This window comes from Doryrhamphus excisus, chromosome 15 (assembly GCF_030265055.1).
Source record: "Doryrhamphus excisus isolate RoL2022-K1 chromosome 15, RoL_Dexc_1.0, whole genome shotgun sequence".
Taxonomy (NCBI): Eukaryota; Metazoa; Chordata; class Actinopteri; order Syngnathiformes; family Syngnathidae; genus Doryrhamphus; species Doryrhamphus excisus.
Window position 1 is genome coordinate 3,878,624 of NC_080480.1, and position 18,104 is coordinate 3,896,727.

At 38.2% G+C, this 18,104-nt stretch overlaps 1 protein-coding gene across 2 annotated transcripts; it reads left to right on the plus strand.

Annotated features, from left to right (window-relative positions):
* The first annotated feature begins 1,100 nt into the window (after positions 1–1,100).
* Positions 1,101–16,167, plus strand: LOC131102985 (nucleus accumbens-associated protein 1). 2 transcript variants are annotated; one of them, XM_058048765.1, is made up of 8 exons: positions 1,101–1,443; positions 5,015–5,168; positions 5,252–5,524; positions 6,483–7,107; positions 7,188–7,358; positions 8,715–8,820; positions 8,916–9,013; positions 10,072–16,167. In XM_058048765.1, exons 1-8 carry the CDS (start codon positions 1,346–1,348, stop codon positions 10,380–10,382), a joined length of 1,836 nt encoding a protein of 611 aa, XP_057904748.1. In that variant the 5' UTR covers positions 1,101–1,345; the 3' UTR covers positions 10,383–16,167. The 2 variants fall into 2 exon arrangements, with proteins under 2 accessions (XP_057904748.1, XP_057904749.1); XM_058048766.1 differs by lacking the exon at positions 1,101–1,443 and adding an exon at positions 1,472–1,724 and having other exon boundaries at positions 10,072–16,165.
* Positions 16,168–18,104: the final 1,937 nt, after the last annotated feature.

An 18,104-nucleotide genomic window follows, 5' to 3' on the forward strand; every position in this document is an offset into this window, starting at 1 on the left:
CACGGGACAGAACATGCATTTGAGAGCCATATAGTTTCTTCATCGAGGCCCCCCTCTTGTATCTGCAATGTTGTCTTTTCAGTCACTACCCAAAACTTGTGACGATACGTAAGGCCAGGAACGTAGATAGACTGGTAAATAAACTCTTTACCAGACTGTACTTGAACCCCTCTTCTCCACTTGAGGCGGGATCTCATCTCCAACCCGGAGACAGCAAGCACTCCACCCTTGACCACAGATTTGGAGGTTATGGTTTTATTTCATTTGAACATGCATCAGATTACAATTGAGTGCCATCCCATAATCAGTTCACAGTTCCACATGTCCAAAAGGAGTAGGAAGAAGCAAAGCTTATTAAATCCCACCCCTCCATCTGGTACTTGTACAATCAGTAACTGTTACATTTGTTCACTTCCTGCTTTCCTTAATACAGTTTACTTTTACAATCAGTAACTGTTACATTTGTTCACTTCCTGCTTTCCTAATATAGTTTTAAATTTTATTTTTTTTACTTTAATTTATTTATTTTTATTTTTGTTCACTTCCTGCTTTCTAATATAGTTTTAATTTATTTTAATTTTATTTTTTTTAAACTTTAATTAATTTATTTTTTATTTTTGTCACGTACCAAAGTACAAGGTGATATGACCATACAATAGTTCAAATGAAGTTCAACTGCAAATATTATACTGCATTTTAGGTTTATTTTAAGTGTAGTTATTGATTAAAACAAAAACTAGGTAATGCTCTGATATATTGAGTGTTTTTTTAATATTTTGCAGAGGATCTAAAATAAATAAATTAATTAAAAAATCTGCATTTTGGATACAAATGTGACATTAAGTCATTTTTTTCCACAAAACTAATGTTTATTTATGAGAGGTAAAACACAAATAAAAAAGAGTTGTCCTTATTGTGCCGTACTGCCGAGCGAGTCGTGCATTAACGTTCCACGTCCTTCCCCACCACCGGAGATCCTGCACCTTTTTGGGCGTCTCTCCTTTAGGCTTGTCCCTCCCACTCAATGGCTGCCACGGGAGAGCGATAGTGGCGCCCCCCCCCTTTTTTTAAAGCGACAATCGGTGTCGACTTCCAGGCTAAGAGGGGTGGAATTGGTAGTCTAGTGTGCCGGTGTGGCAGACATCCTCCACCGGGGTCGTGTCAGGATCCAGCGGCGGTGGCGACTGCTGCTGCGGAGGAGGAGGAGGAGGAGAGGAGGAGGAGAAAGGAAGAAGGAAAGAGGAAGCAGGAGGGAGGGCCAGTCTGCGCCTCTTCACCGTGATGAAGATGATGATGAAGAATCCGGCTGATACGGGACCATTTAAAGTTTGCAAGAAAGTAGGGGATGATACCACAATGGCTGCACTTCCGGTGTCCTTTCGAGATCACCGCAAATGACTTCCTCTCGCCGCAAAACACACCAAAATACAACAGGGTGGTCAGGTGTGTGTCCATTCTTGCGCCACTTGAGAAGAATTGCGCCTTGTTGTGAGCCCTCCCCCACCTCCCCACCCCCCCGCTAGCTGCCGCACTGGTTCCGTCTGGCTCGCAGTCAGCTGCTGCGTGTCCCGGGATGACCTGTTGATGTCGGCTAGAATGGAGACTGGCAGGGGGAGCGATTTCCCCCATCACCAAAATATTTAAATAAGCCACATCTCGGTGCTTTTTTTTCCTCTCTCGGATAAAACCACGGTCGCAGCCGAGCTACCTCGCCCGCCTAGACTGTAAGTACACGTCTTTTGTGTCATTTTTAGTAGTGTTAAGTGTGTGTGCCGTCGTGGGAATGCGTGATATTCTGGAATCGGTTCGCCCAAAATATTTAACAGTTAGCTTTAGCCGTTAGCCACCTCTTATACAGGCCCATTGCGGATTGGGGAGGAAGGTAAAACGGTGTTATCAGTCCCGAGAGACGTCGGCGTGAATTAACACTAATAAAATTAGCTATTTTTTTAATAACTACATTCGGAATGCTGTATAAGAAGCAAGAAAAAGACTCACCGGGGTCTCGCTGCCAGCCTGTGCCGCCTTCCCTCACGTCGCCTCCGGTGCCAGCCGACAGTCGAGAAGACCCCCGGCTGGTACACTGGCACCATGTCCTCGTGAGCTCCCCCATTTTACCCGGCATCCCTTTCGGTTTTTATAACGTTAACTAAAACATTAAATTAAGAGTGTGTTGACTTTGTATGCAGCGTGTCTGTCCTGACTTTGACGGGCACATGAGAACCAGGAAATGCCTGCAGAAAGTCAGCATTGTGTATGCCAGCTGCAGCAATGACTCCACAGTTGCTTCAATTCAGACATAATTAACTATCACAATATACAAAATGTAGTCCTTTGAATAAGCATGTTCTGTAGACAAAATGTCTTTTGAGTGTGCTGACCCACTTTTCCAAGCAAGACTGGTTTAGGATTACAGTGATTTTGAGTTGCTAGGCATTCCTTTTCTAGGTTTTAATAGGAAGAGAGAGTGGTGGGGGGGCCTGGGATGACCCCTTCTTGGTGCAGAAAGACGCATGCAGTCACATCTCTTTCACTGTCAGAGCAAAGTGTGCAAACCACCCCCCCCACCACCAATCCTCCTCTGTTTGTGTGTCTTCATGTGCAAGCATGTGTGCTCACTGCGGCTCGCCAATCCGTAAACAAGCTGTATTGTCTGTGTGCGAGTCACTGTGCCTTTTGTGGGTTTGTTTGAGTTTGTGTGTGCGCATCTGTGTTTTAGTATGAGGGAGAGGGAGCTGGAGGGAGACAAAGAGAGCATTTCTCTTTTAGCCCGGAGCTTGGCCAAGTCCCAAATGAAAGGCTTTGGATATGATGGGGCTGCTCTCACCAGCACTTGCTGGTCGGTCCCGTCAAAGTTCGCAGTACGCAACATCACCGCTTGTCTTTTTTTAAAAATAAGTTTGTTCAGAGTCCAGGCATTCTTAATGTATATGTACACGCACAAATTGATGCATTTTGTTACATTTTTTTTTTAATGAAACTTAGCCCTGCATTGAATCCCATATCAGTGCATTACATAGAAATATTCAGTGACTTTCACTGAAGGGTGCAGTGCAAGGCGAGTGTTTGCTTTTGGATGTTTGGCATACAGTGAATAAAATCATGCTATGCGCTGTTTGCCGAGGCCACACACACACACGCAGAGAATAACAGCACATGACCCAGTTATCTAAGGACACTGGATTTTATGGCTCATGGAAGACAGAACATAAAACAGGCTTTCACTGAGCTCTGCATGGCAATAAGAGCTCCCGAGAGGCCGACGTGACGTATAGTATTAATGGAATGTAGATTAGCCACAAAATCTTCAAGCGAATATCATTGTTTGTGGCCTGTGTGAAAAGTTGTGGGTGCAAATGGTATAGCTGTAACCTGTGTGTTGCATTTGTGGTGTGGGACTACTCTTCACCGTATCGTTGCATTTATAGGTTTGTTTTTAAGGAGAAAAAATCTGTCAGATTGCCTCATGAATTATCTGCAAAGATAAAGGTGATGTCACCTGTATACAAGCAGGATAACGTGAGGTAAGAATTAGGGTTTTTTTGGGGGGGCTCATGCTGATACCGATTTTTTTCAATCAGCCATAGCTGATGACCGATTTTGCTTGGGCCGATATTTGTGGCCGATACTGCTTTTGCTCCCTCAATTTACATGAAAAAAATGACAATAATAACAAATATTACAGGTCTCAAGTTTTAAACAAATATTTATCGAAATGTAAACACTGGGGCGGCACGGTGGTCTAGTGGTTAGCGTGCAGACCTTACAGCTAGGAGACCAGGGTTCAATTCCACCCTCAGCCATCTCTGTGTGGAGTTTGCATGTTCTCCCCGTGCATGCGTGGGTTTTCTCCGGGTACTCCGGTTTCCTCCCACATTCCACATTCCGACTCCAAATTGTCCATAGGTATGAATGTGAGTGTGAATGGTTGTTTGTCTATATGTGCCCTGTGATTGGCTGGCCACCAGTCCCGGGTGTACCCCGCCTCTAGCCCGAAGACAGCTTGGATAGGCTCCAGCACCACCACCCTGTGACCCTCGTGAGGATAAGCGGTAGAAAATGAATGAGTTCTCCTCCTATTTTGTGTGGAAGTGGTAACTTTTTGGCTTCTTACTTTGTCTTTCCCCACCCTCGGCCATCTCTGTGTGGAGTTTGCATGTTCTCCCCGTGCATGCGTGGGTTTTCTCCGGGTACTCCGGTTTCCTCCCACATTCCAAAAACATGCTAGGTTAATTGGCGACTTCAAATTGTCCATAGGTATGAATGTGAGTGTGAATGGTTGTTTGTCTATATGTGCCCTGTGATTGGCTGGCCACCAGTCCAGGGTGTACCACGCCTCTCGCCCGAAGACAGCTGAGATAGGCTCCAGCACCCCCCGCGTGAGGAAAAGCGGTAGAAAATGAATGAATGAATGAATTAACAATGTGGAGAGTCCAAGGGTGGAAAAAACATGGAATCTGACAGAAAATGGAACACACAGAACCAAATATAGACCAAATATTACATCGGCATGTGATGACAGAAACATCAGATCTTATCACGATCTAATCAGTTTTGTGTTTTGTCCACTTCATGTGGACGTGGACGTACCACTTCATCCTCAAGTCGAAGCTTTATGATGTCATCATGGAAGAGCATTCCAGTATCAACCTATCAAGCTCTAGTGAATTCCATGCCCAAGAGGTTAAGGCAGTGCTTAGATAACAATGGCACTTAAATATTGACACTATATACGGACATGTTCAATCACCGTGAGGTGCACTCGTGTAATGCGGAAGTAGCTGAACTCCAATCTAGTCGGTGACGCAATAAAGTACAGTTTTTGTGATAGCATAAGTACAGTTCTTTTCCATCATGCTTTATTGCATCACTCTTGACAGCACAACAAATGTGCTTTTATTTTGGTGACTCAAAGTTACAGATCTATACTTGACTTTCCGCTAAAATTATTATTCCTATATATTAATTTCTTTGCACTTAGGTGGCTTATTTTGTTTTTTTTTCCCCCTACCAGAGCCTTTGGTGGTGTGCGTTGGCGCACCATGGCCCAGACCCTCCAGATGGCGATCCCGAACTTTGGAAATAACGTTTTAGAATGTTTGAATGAGCAGCGGCTGCAGGGGCTCTACTGTGACGTCTCGGTGGTGGTCAAGGGACATGCCTTCAAGGTAAGAACCTTTTAAAGAGCAAAAAAAGATTTTGTCTTGTGAACCATTCTAATCGGACTACTCTTTTTTTTATGTTGTGAAAGGCCCATCGTGCTGTGTTGGCTGCTAGCAGTTCTTACTTCCGGGACCTTTTCAGCAACAGCGGCGGTAGCGGAGGCTGTAGCGGCAGCGAGGCCAGTCCAACGGTGGTGGAGCTTCCGCCGGCCGTGCAGCCTCAGAGCTTCCAGCAGATTTTGGCTTTCTGCTACACGGGTCGTCTAAGCATGACGGTTGGGGACCAGTTCCTCCTCATGTATACTGCCGGATTCCTGCAGATCCAACAGATCATGGAAAAAGGCACTGAATTCTTCCTTAAGGTAAAAAACATGCAAGTGTTTTACACAGCATTTTATGGGGCTGACTAATTTTTATCAGATTAATCAGCTTTTCAATTAATAAATCATGATTAATCACCATTTGTAACTTGTATATGAGTCCAACAATTGAATTGAATTGACATTAGTAACATATAGTATAAGCCAAAGTCAGCTAGGATAGTGAGGACTGAGGATAAGCGGCATAGAAAATGGATGGATGGATAGTGGATATATTTTTTGTCCAACAATTTAATTCAAATTTAAAGACTTAAAAAAATACAAAAATTAAAAAGCTAAAGAATGTTTTAAAACTTGAAAATGTAAAACTTTATTTATTTTAGTTTTTCTTATAAATAAAAAAACAAACTAAAATTAAATTAAAATTAAATGAAATTAAATACATTAAATACATTTTAATTGAACCATTAATCAGCTTTTCTATTAATAAATCATAATTAATCACCATTTGTAACTTGTATATATGTCCAACAATTGAATTGAATTGACATTGGTAACACATATAAGCCAAAGTCAGCTGGGATAGGCTCCAGCATACCCCAGCGACCCTAGTGAGGATAAGCGGCATAGAAAATGGATGGATGGATGGATAGTGGATATATTTTTTATATGTCCAACAATTTAATTCAAATTTAAATACTTAAAAAAATACAAAAATGAAAAATCTAAAGAATTTTTTAAAACTTTAAAATGTAAAACTTTATTTCCTTTAGTTTTTCTTATAAATTAAAAAAACATAAAAATTAAATTAAATAAAAAAAATAAATAAAATTAAATGCATTAAATTAAATACATTTTAATTGAACCATTACTGGCACACACTTTGACTGTGTAAGGCTGGTTGTACTCTGTTGCCATTAAGAAAACACATGGCTTAATACATCTTCTATCATCATACTGTATATGCCGCCACTGAACTAATGTATACTTCGATCTCCAGGTCTCTTCCCCCAGCTGTGACTCACAAGGTCTTAATGTAGAGGAGGCTCCACCGTCTGAGCCTCAGAGCCCCGTAACACAGACCGCTACCAACGCAGCCCGGCCCGCTGCAAGCTTGACGCCCCTCCCGTTGGTGTACCGAGTGAAAACAGAGCAGCCAGCCAGCCAACCGGAAGCCACCGCCGCTCATTCGGTGGTTTGCACTCCCGTCGCCAAGCGGCTGTGGGAGGGCGGCAGCAGCCGTGATGGAGGCGGAGTAGGCTCGGGCGCGGCGGGAGGCGGAGCCAGAAAGGCGGCACGTTACTCCCAGGAAGCAATACGGGGCAGCGCCATCCAGAGCCCGGGAGCCCTCGGATTAGCCATGGGTATGGGCGCCACAGCAACGAGTCTTGCCGGAATAGCGGCAAGCAGCGGCGCTGCCGGCACCAACGGGAGCTCTGCGTCCGGCGTCGGCATGTCGGAGGGTGCCAGCCCCGGCACCTTGAGCACCTACGCTAGTGACTCCCCCATCAGCTACCATGACGAGGAGGAAGAAGAAGAGGGCGCGGAGGAGTGTGCGGAAGAGCAGTACAGACAAATCTGCAACATGTACACCATGTACAGCATGCTCAATATGGGCGCTGCAGGTAGAACACGCTCCAACGTCAATGAAATGGAATGATAGCGTGCGATTATCTTTTAATGTTGCAGCATTGTGTTTCCTCAGCTGCTGGTGAGCGGGTGGAAGCCCTCCCCGACCACACAGAGACACGGGGGCGCATGCGGGGCAGAGACCTCACGTGTCTCCCTGCAGAACTTATTGCCCAGATAGGAAACCGCTGTCATCCAAAATTATACGAGGAAGGGGATCCTGCTGAGAAACTAGAGCTGGTCTCAGGTATGTACAGTATGTTTAACAATGCTCTTAAAATGTCACTCGGGGAACAAAAACGCTCTTGTAAAGTGGATCAAGTTGAGGCTCTGCGCTAAATCTTCTTTATAGTCAAATGTAAATACAACAAGATGTTGAAAGATGTGCTTGGAGACTGGAGTTGAACACAACCTGAAGATTAGGGATTGGTATAATACCTGAATTGTTGATTCAGTTCAACTGGAAGCAGTTGAGGCAGAATGGTAATGGTTTTATTCCATTTGAACATGCATCAGATTACAATTGAATGCATCCCATAATAAGTTCACAGTTCCACATGGCCAAAAGGAGTAGGAAGAAGCAAAACTTATTAAAATCCTACCCCTCTATCTGGTACTTTTACAATCAGTAACTGTTACATTTGTGCACTTCCTGCTTTCCTAATATAGTTGAATAAAAAAAAAACTATATATTTATTTATTAATTTATTATATTTTTGTCACATACCGAAGTACGAGGTGATATGACATTAAATCTTATTAAATCCTACCCCTCCATCTGGTACTTTTACAATCAGTAACTGTTACATTTGTTCACTTCCTGCTTTCCTAATAAATTTTTAATTTTTTAATTAATTATTTATTTATTTTATTTTTGTCACGTACCGAACTACGAGGTGATATGACCTACAATGACATAATGGGTACCATATGTCCAAAAGGAGTAGGAAGAAGCAAAGCTTATTAAATCCTACCCCTCCATCTGGTACTTTTACAATCAGTAACTGTTACATTTGTTCACTTCCTGCTTTCCTAATATAGTTGAAGTTTTTTTTAATTATTTTTTTAAATTTTTTACATTGTAGTAGTGTTCTGTCATTTGTCAGCTAGTTTGGTACTAGCTAGTTTATCATGAACATTGTCATTTTGTGTGTTTATTGCATTCCTTTTTGGTCAGCATCCTGGCACCATGATGTTAAAATCTCTTCCTGTTTGCCAGCATTGCTTCAGCGTATAACGCATATCCATCCATCCATCCATCCATTTATGTCGCTTATCCTGATTAGAGGGGGTCGCACAGGGGTATGCTGGAGCCTCGTATAGCGCATATGCACAACATTAATCACATTCCACATTAGGGACAAATGTACGGTCACTTATTGATTTGTCATGCCCATCCATAAGAGACATAGCTGCGTTCGGGAGGGGATTTTATTCCTTAAGATGACGTTGTTCCCTCATTAGCAGGCTGAATACACGCCACGCTTGTGACTCAGCGTGCAAGTCAAGGACGTTACGGCTCCATGCCTCGCAATGTACAGTACTCGCATGTGACCAAGAAAGGGGTGTGTAATCTCCTCCGCATGTGTCCGCGTGTCCGCAGGTACGTCGGTGTTTATTTCTCGAGCCCAGCTGATGAACTGTCACGTGAGTGCAGGGACCAGACACAAGGTGCTGCTGAGGAGGCTGCTGGCCGCCTTCTTTGACAGGTTGGTTCCGTTTGACAGCGTGTCGTCGCCTTTGAGAACTCAGCCGGTCGTGTTGGTTATTGGTCATTACTTTTTTTTTGTTTGTTTCTATGCAGGAATACGTTAGCTAACAGCTGTGGGACGGGCATCCGCTCATCCACCAATGACCCAAGTCGCAAGCCGTTGGACAACAGAGTGCTGCATGCTGTCAAATGTGAGCACTTATATTTATATTTATATTTATGTTTATGTTTATGTTTATGTTTATGTTTATGTTTATGTTTATGTTTATGTTTGTTTATGTTTATGTTTATTAATTTTCTGCCGCTTTTCTTCATTTATTTATTATTAATTTTCTGCCGCTTTTCCTAATTATTTATTATTTATTGTTTACTGTTTGTTTATTATTTATTATCTGCCGCTTTTCCTTATTATTTATTATTTATTATTTATTATTTATTATTTATTATTTATTATTTATTATTTATTATTTATTATTTATTTTTATTTTTATTTTTATTTTTATTTTTATTTTTATTTTTATTTTTATTTTTATTTTTATTTTTATTATTTATTATTAATTTTCTGCCGCTTTTCTTCATTTATTTATTATTAATTTTCTGCCGCTTTTCCTAATTATTTATTGTTTACTGTTTGTTTATTATTTATTATCTGCCGCTTTTCCTCATTTATTTATTTTTTATTTTTTGTTTATTATTTATTATTTATTATTTATTATTTATTATTTATTATTTATTATTTATTATTTATTATTTATTATTTATTATTTATTATTTATTTATTATTTATTATTTATTATTTATTTATTAATTATTTATTATTTATTATTTATTTATTTATTATTTATTATTTATTATTTATTTATTATTTATTATTTATTATTTATTATTTATTATTTATTATTTATTATTTATTATTTATTATTTATTATTTATTATTTATTATTTATTATTTATTTTAGAGGAGCAGTGTCAGGTCAGTTATAACACAGGCAGCCTGGTAAATAATTAATAATTAATTAATAATTAATACAGTATAATTAATACGGTTAAAAAAAAAAAAAAAGTAGTTTTGTACGTTTCCCCAAACGTGACGGAGACTCTTCTGATGGCAGCACGTCAAGGAAAAGGAAAGTGGATCAGTCAAAAATAATTTCATGAGTGGACATAAGTTACATAACGATACTCGATGCTACTTTTATAACTGGGTCGTACTAACGATACCTTCTCGCCCCTCCGTCCCCCGCCGCAGTTTATTGCCAGAACTTTGCCACCAGCTTCAAAGAAAGCGAGATGAACGCCATCGCCGCCGACATGTGCACCAACGCCCGCCGCGTGGTCCGCAAGAGCTGGATCCCCAAGCTCAAACTCCTGATCGCCGAGAGCGACGCCTACTCCGCCTTCCTCTCTGACGGCGTCAAAGCCGAAGACGACACCTTGGGCGCCGACGCCACGTTCGACCCTGCCTCTCTGGATGCCTCCGGCGGCGCGGGCGTGGAGTCGGGCGGCTCTTCAGGTGAATCTCTTCCGGGCGTGAGCGGGGACGTCGGGGCGTTGTTTTGAGCCTCGCGATGATGGCGGGACGTTTTAGCGCGACACGGGCACGGCAGTATTCCCCCCCCCCCCCCTGTTGTGCTTGGCTCACTCTCACATCTCGACTGTCTATACTACACTGCTACGCCTGTAACCCGGACACATGCTTTTTTTTATGTATAACGAAGCGTGGGGGCGGAGCTTGAGGCGTCATCCCGCCTCTCCTCGTCCTTGAAGGTGTGTAAGCACATTCATTGTTGCGTATGACTTACATTCCCGGTTGGTAGCGCGTGGTGGCGGAGTGGGAGGCGGGGAGTACGCGGTGGTGAATGTATTGAATGTAAGGGTTGCTGACATTTTTTTTAGTACAGAGTGAACACTCTTCTCGCATCTTCCACGTTTCCTTCACCCAGCCTCGAGTCGTGTCTTATATATATAAATATAAATATATCCCCTTTTATTGTTTCCTATATTTTTAGCAAGCTGAAAGGTGATCAGAGAGGCAGAAAGGGGCGGAGCTTTTTACCGAGACCATTTCCATGGAATTTTAAAGGGCAACAGGTAAATCAAAGATGGGGATATTTTTAGAAGAGAAGCTATATTTGTACGAGCAAGGCCAGGCTTTTTTCCGTGTTTAAACGGAGAGCGAGTCTTGGTCCAATGAGGAGAAGTGCTGTCTTTTTAATAGTAAAAAGTCATCTTAGTACTGGGCCCTTAATAATAATAATAATAATAATAATAATAATAATAATAATAATATCAATAACGACTGACTGTGCAGATTAATGAAGCGAGCAGTTGAACTGCTAGTTTTGAAGCGTTTCACGATTCGGCCGGCGTGTCTGTTGACTATGATGACAATGATGTGTGCGGAGGTTGCAGCCCGAAAACACGGAGTCATGTTGTAGCGTGGGGGGGGGGGGTGTCCAAAGTAATTCAAGAAGAAAACAAAAACTACAAAAATGGAAAAATCTGAAGTAATTTTACTTTACTTTGGTTTTAATTTAATATAATTTTCTGAGAATAACATAGTAGTCATAATGTGAAGGAAAAATTCCGGCATTTTAGTAGCATCAATTTTAAATATTCAATAATTTTTTTAACGCTGTAATATGTGGAAAAAACAACAACAGTTATATTTTTTTCAATTATTATGTTGCAGGAAAAGTTTAAAGTCCAAATATTATGGGGAAAAAATCATAATTACAAAAAGAAAAGGTTAAAGTCCAAATATTATGGGGAAAAAAATCATAATTACTAAAAGAAAAGTTTAAAGTCCAAATATTATGGGGGAAAAAAATCATAATTACAAAAAGAAAAGTTTAAAGTCCAAATATTATGGGGATAAAAAATCATAATTACTAAAAGAAAAGTTTAAAGTCCAAATATTATGGGGATAAAATAATAATTACAAAAAGAAAAGGTTAAAGTCCAAATATTATGGGGACAAAATCATAATTATAAAAAGAAAAGTTTAAAGTCCAAATATTATGGGGATAAAATCATAATTACAAAAAGAGTTTAAAATCATTATAATAAATTCTATATAATTATTTTATTATGATTCTAAATTTTAAAAACGCAGAAATAAGAAGAAAAAAATTGCTAGAATTTTATGACAAAGTTAAAATATTAAGAGAAAAACTGACATAACTAAAAAAAAAAAAAGCCTGTAATAGGAGGAAAAGTTTAAAGTCCAAATATTATGGGGATAAAATCATAATTACAAAAAGAAAAGTTTAAAGTCCAAATATTATGGGGATAAAATCATAATTACAAAAACAAAAGGCTTTAATCATTTAGCTAAATTCTATATAATTATTTTGTTATTATTTTAAATAAAAAAATTGTAAAACCGCAGAAATAAGAAGAAAAAATTTGCTGGAATTTTATGACAAGGTTAAAATATTACACGAAAAACTGACATAACTAAAAAAAAAAAAAAAAGCTTGTAATTGGAGGAAAAAAACTTCAAATACAAGATAAATTTAAGACAAGAAAGTCCTAATGAGAAACAAAATAAAGTAGTATGATGGCTAATTATGTCAGGGGAAAAAATTATAATATTATAGGAATAAAAATTCATAAGAAAATTCACTCAAACTTATATTAAAATATTGAAAAATAAAGCACAGCAAAAATGGGAAAAAAATAGCAAACACCAAAGTTGATATTAATCTACTTGTATCACAAAGATGGGATGCAGGATTTTTTTTTTTTGCCCCCCACCCCTTCATGGGAAAGTTTTGGACACCCCTTGGGTGTAACTTCTAAAGTAGTCATCATATTTATGGAATATTGGAATGTGCCTTTTTGAATTGAAATCAATACGCGGAAGCGTGGTCGGCAAATGGGAAGCAATATTGCTGTTTGTTCTTGGTACTACCTGTCAATGTGTGTGTGTGTGTGTGTGTGTGACGGAGAATCAACGTTGTGCCCGTGTTTATTTTGGACTTCCTTTCCCCGTGAGGCCGGGTGGATCTTTTAGACGCACCTTAGGGAGAAGCAGCAGTGGTTTGAGCACCTTAACTGAAGTGTAGCAATTTTCTACCCCTTCCTTTTTACATCATTTTCAAATGCTTCTATTCCAAAACGTCACTTCCTGTTACCATATTAATGACTTTGTTACTGACGTTGTGTGTGTGTGTGTGTGTGTGTGTGTGTGTGTGTGTGTGTCATAGCTGATTGAAGCATGCATGCGTTTAAGATAAAAAGGTGAAAAAAACGGTCTATTTTTCTTAAGACGGGTTGCAGTGTCACGACGCTGCTTCTTTTTCCATTCCTCGTCCGCTCGACAAAACCTCACTTTTAACGATGCACAGCACGCAATTCTTCTTTTTTTTTTTTTTTTTTTTTCAAAAGCGCAAGAATGTGTGTGTGTGCGTCCAGATGAAAGCGAATCCAAGAGAGATGCAGTACTTTGGGATTAAGCAGTAAATAAATAACTACAAAACCTCATAACGAGCACTCCGCTTACCTCGAACCAGTATCTTTCAAGACTGTTGTGCTTCCTGGTTTGTTCACCTCCACGTTTTTTTTTTCTGGTGTTTTTCGTTCATCTCGCTGCTTGTCTCTCGGCTTTATTGGCGTCACGGTTGTTGTCGTGTCCTCCCAACGTTTCCTTTTGGAGAAATGACGACGTTTATTGGCTTTTTTCGCTACCCTCACAGATGTTGGATACTCTGAAAGGAACTAGTCTGTTTATTGACTGTTAGGAATTTTGTCTTTGTGTGGTATTGATTGTTTATCCCACCCTGAAAGAGAGATTCGAACAGCCTCACTCATGGGGCTGCTTTATTTTTTTATTGGTATTTTTTCCACTTTTACTATGGGGAAAAAATAATAATAATCGTCACCCATCATTTAAGTTGCAAGAATTTTTTTCTGCATGCTTTGAATTGGAAAAGGTAGCACCATCATGTGGACAAATATAAAATATCCTAACTTCAATAATTGCATGATTTTTGACCGACCGCATTAAATGGAAATTTTAGATTTTTTTTCACGTTTGAAGCTAATTTTTTGAAGCTTTTTATGATTTTTTTTCCCACATTTTTTTTTACAATATTTTATTTTCTATTTTAGAATTTATTATTATTACTTTAAAGCTAAAGTATCCTCAACTTTCACCTATTTTTATTCAACACATCTAAAATAATTAAAAAAAAATAGTAAAAACATACATAAAATGTCCAAATGGGGGTGCAATACTTGGCTTTGACCAGCAGAGGCGCTGTTGAGTCGGTTTCAACTTGTTTGTGTTGCGTAAAAATGAGTAGCCCGGTGAACAACCACGTACAAGTAGCATGTAAAGATTTAGTTGTTAATACTTATTGGACAAAATGAAAAAAAATAATAATAATCGTCACCCATCATTTCAGTTGCAAGAAAATTTTTCTGCATGCTTTGAATGGGAAAAGGTAGCACCATCATGTGGACAAATATAATATAAAATAACCTAACTTTGATAATTTCATAATAGCATTAAATGGCAATTTTAGATTTTTTTTTCACGTTTGAAGCAAATTTTTTTTAAGCTTTTTATGATTTTTTTCCCACATTTTTTACAATAATCGGTTTCAACTTGTTTGTGTTGGGTAAAGATGAGTAGCCCGGTGAACAACCACGTAGAAGTAGCATGTAAAGACTTAGTTATTAATACTTATTGGACAAAATGTGTCTATCGGGAAAATGAACAAGTCATAAATGTATTATAATAATTATTCATTCATTCATTTTCTACCGCTTTTTCCTCACGAGGGTCGCGGGGGGTGCTGAAGCCTATCCCAGATTATAATAATTAGACTAATTAATTTTTTTTAAATAATTCAAATATTAATTATAATATTAAACTAAAATTATTTTCTCATTTAATTTTTTTGCGGTAGAAAATGAGGGTCGCGGGGGTGCTGGAGCCTATTAATTATATTAATTAAAATTCTTTTTTTTAAATATTAATTATAATATTACATTAAAATTATTTTCTCATTTATTTTTTTGCGGTAGAAAATGAATTAATGAATAAACATAATCAAGCAGCCCCCCCTACTGGTGACAGTCAAGTAGTGCACTCCATTCTTTACTCTTTCTGCGTCAACAATCAATCCCACGCATTTGACAAAATTCTTAATGATGTTTTTGCACTATTCCAAAATCCTATATTAAAAAAATAAGTGGAACTAAAACCCAATTTGTGGCCATTTAAAGCCACAATAATAATAATAATAATAATAACGAGGTCCTAAACGAGATTGCAGAGATGCAGCGACTGATCTATATTTACATCCGAGTGATGACTCATTGACTCACGCTGCAATATCAGCTGTGAATCAGCACTATTTTCTCACAGGAAGGACGCGTTTGCTTGCTTTTTTTTTTACGTCAGCAGCCGAGTCACAATATTCCACTGTGGGGGGGCCACCCCCCCATCTCTGACCCCCACCCCTCAGTAAGTGTTGTATGTGTGCAATGCATTTCATCAAATGTGTTTACACGACATGTAGACCTACACACTTGAACAGGTGAAGTTGTGGCATGGCATGGAGATCCTTGTGTCACACAATGGTACATATATAAATATGATATATACATGTATAGAGAAATACTGTACATTATACATACACACGTAGAGCTAAGATTGTTTGTTGTACACTCACAGCATGAGGTATATACAGTATTTACCCCCAGAAATGGCGCTGCTGCTTCTTCTTCTTCTTCTTCTTCTTCTTCTTCACAACCCGTGCAGTACTGGCTTGGCCTGTGTAACCCTTGTAGCGCCAGTCCACCTCCTCCTTCTTCTTCTTCTTCTTCTTTCTGTGTTCCAAGTGCCAATAACTTTGTGAAAGCCCTGTAACTGTGACCCGACATTATCAAAAGGTAATTGCACATTAACACCTGTAAAATACATACAAAATATGAATAATAAAAACAATGTGTCCAAATGGATTCAATGATGAATATCTTAATAAAAACATTTGTAACAATTTTGTCTCGTCGGTTTGGTTTATTGCCAATGCAGGCACTATTTTTTTTTTTGCTTTTGTTTGACAATTATGGATTAATTTTTATCATATTTGTGGTGTTAATCTGATTTTTTTTTTACTGTAGGAAACGTTATTACATTGTATTGTATTGTCAATTGTATTTTACAAGTCAGTTCCGCCCCCTTTTGGCTCGTGTTAGCATTGCAGGTACTTATTGACAATGCAGGCACTATTTTTTGGCTTTTGCTTGACAATTATGGATTAATTTTTTTATCATATTTGTGGTGTTAATCTGATTTTTTTTTTTGCTTTAGGAAACGTTATTACATTGTATTGTATTGTCAATTGTATTTTACAAGTCAGTTCCGCCCCCTTTCGGCTTGTGATAGTATTGCAGGTACTTATTGACAAGCCTTATTATTAAAAAAAAATGTTTTAAAAAATTAAAAAATGACAATGATACAGGTATCTGATCTTATTATCTAAACTTGTGTCAAAATTGTATTTATCATATATGAAAGCCGTTTAATGTGCATAAAACCCAATCATCATAAACCCAATGCAATTCTACAGTATGACCACAGGAGGTCGCGTTTTCCTACATTGATGGCTGACTGCTACACGGATTTTAAACCTTGTCATAAAATGTCTCAAAAGGAACCGAAAGACGGTAGTAGACGTGCGTTACACTTAAATTACAGGAGTCTGATTTTATTAGCTAAAGTTGTGTTAAAACTATCAAATTAGCCGAGAACAGTAATGTGCTTTAGTCACCTTAGTCATCTTTATGCAATTCTGCAGCACAACCACAAGAGGGCGCGTTTTCCTACATTGACGGCAAATTGCTACTATTCTTAAGGGGAACCAATATACGGTAGTGTGTTACATTTAAAATACAGGAGTCCGATCATATTAAATAAAGTTGTGTTAAAGCTGTTTATATAACATTAGGCGAAAAAAGTAATATGGCTAAATTACCTTAGTCATCGTTGTACAATTCTGCAGCACAACCACAAGAGGGCGTTTTTTCCCTATATGTATAGTTTTTATGAGGAAAAACCTGATACAGTATTACAATGTTTTTCTCATGAGGAAAAATATAATTAAGCTTTAATATGAGAAAAAGTGACATTATGACTTTATAGTTATAATATTCACTTAGGTATGAAAACTCAATTGTTGTTGTTCTCCTTGTAATTTTGTAATAGTAATATGACATGTTTGATTATTCTAACAACGAGAGGAAAATGTTTGTGCTTTCAATGAAAACAAGTCATATGGAAAAATATGTAAAATAAAATGTGAATAAAGTTTTATTCTTTAAAATAAATTAAAATATTGAGGAATTTTTAAAAAGAATTAAAGTATATTTTTGTTGTTTTGACGGCTGTTGATTGGAAAGAAAAAAATGAAAAATTGGGAATAAAGTCCTAATATTACAAAAGAAAAAATAGTAATTTTTCAAGAGTAAAAGTCACATTTGGACCCAGAAATGACTACAAGACAAGCTAGTGTGCATTCTCTCTGTTTTTTTTTATTCTTATTCTTTAGGAAGAGTCCTGTTTGGAATTACAAAATGCACTGGTAGAAATATGGTGAGAGGGTTGAGAGTGAGAGAGAGAGAGAGAGAGAGACAGATAAAGAGAGAGAGAGAAAAGGAAGGCGTGAGAGGTTAGAGGTTTTGAACATCCAATTTGCCCCCCCCCCCCCCCCATCCCACCCCCCAGCACAAAAGATCTAGACAAACACATCATCACCATTGGATCTGCACCTCTTTTCTTTGTGTACATTTTTTGTCATTGAAAACAAGCCACTTTCTGTGTGTTTTTTTTTCTTCCCCTAAATGGCTGTGTTGTGCCTCAAGCCCATCCATGTCACAGAGGACAAAAACAAATAAAAAATAGACTCTCACCAATGTCTCTTTTTTTTTAATCCCATTTTTTTGGTCTTTTTTGTCAGATTTTTTTGTTCTCAAAAATAGAAGAAAAAAAGAAAGGTTGCTTTTTAAAAACATCTATCTATTTATATATCTTTTTTTTGAATATCTATGAATTCATTAGTCTGTTTTTCTTTTATGTCCTGAAGATGACTGTTAACCCACAGTGTGGCATGCACATAGCACATGCAGTTCTTGAGCTAGATATTTTTTTCCACTTTTTTTGTGTGTGTGAGTATAAAAAAAAATAATAAAAAAAATTAATAATAATTTGCGGCTTTTACATTGCTTTTTGCAGACTGTGTGTGGTTAATTCGTGTGGATTTCACTGCA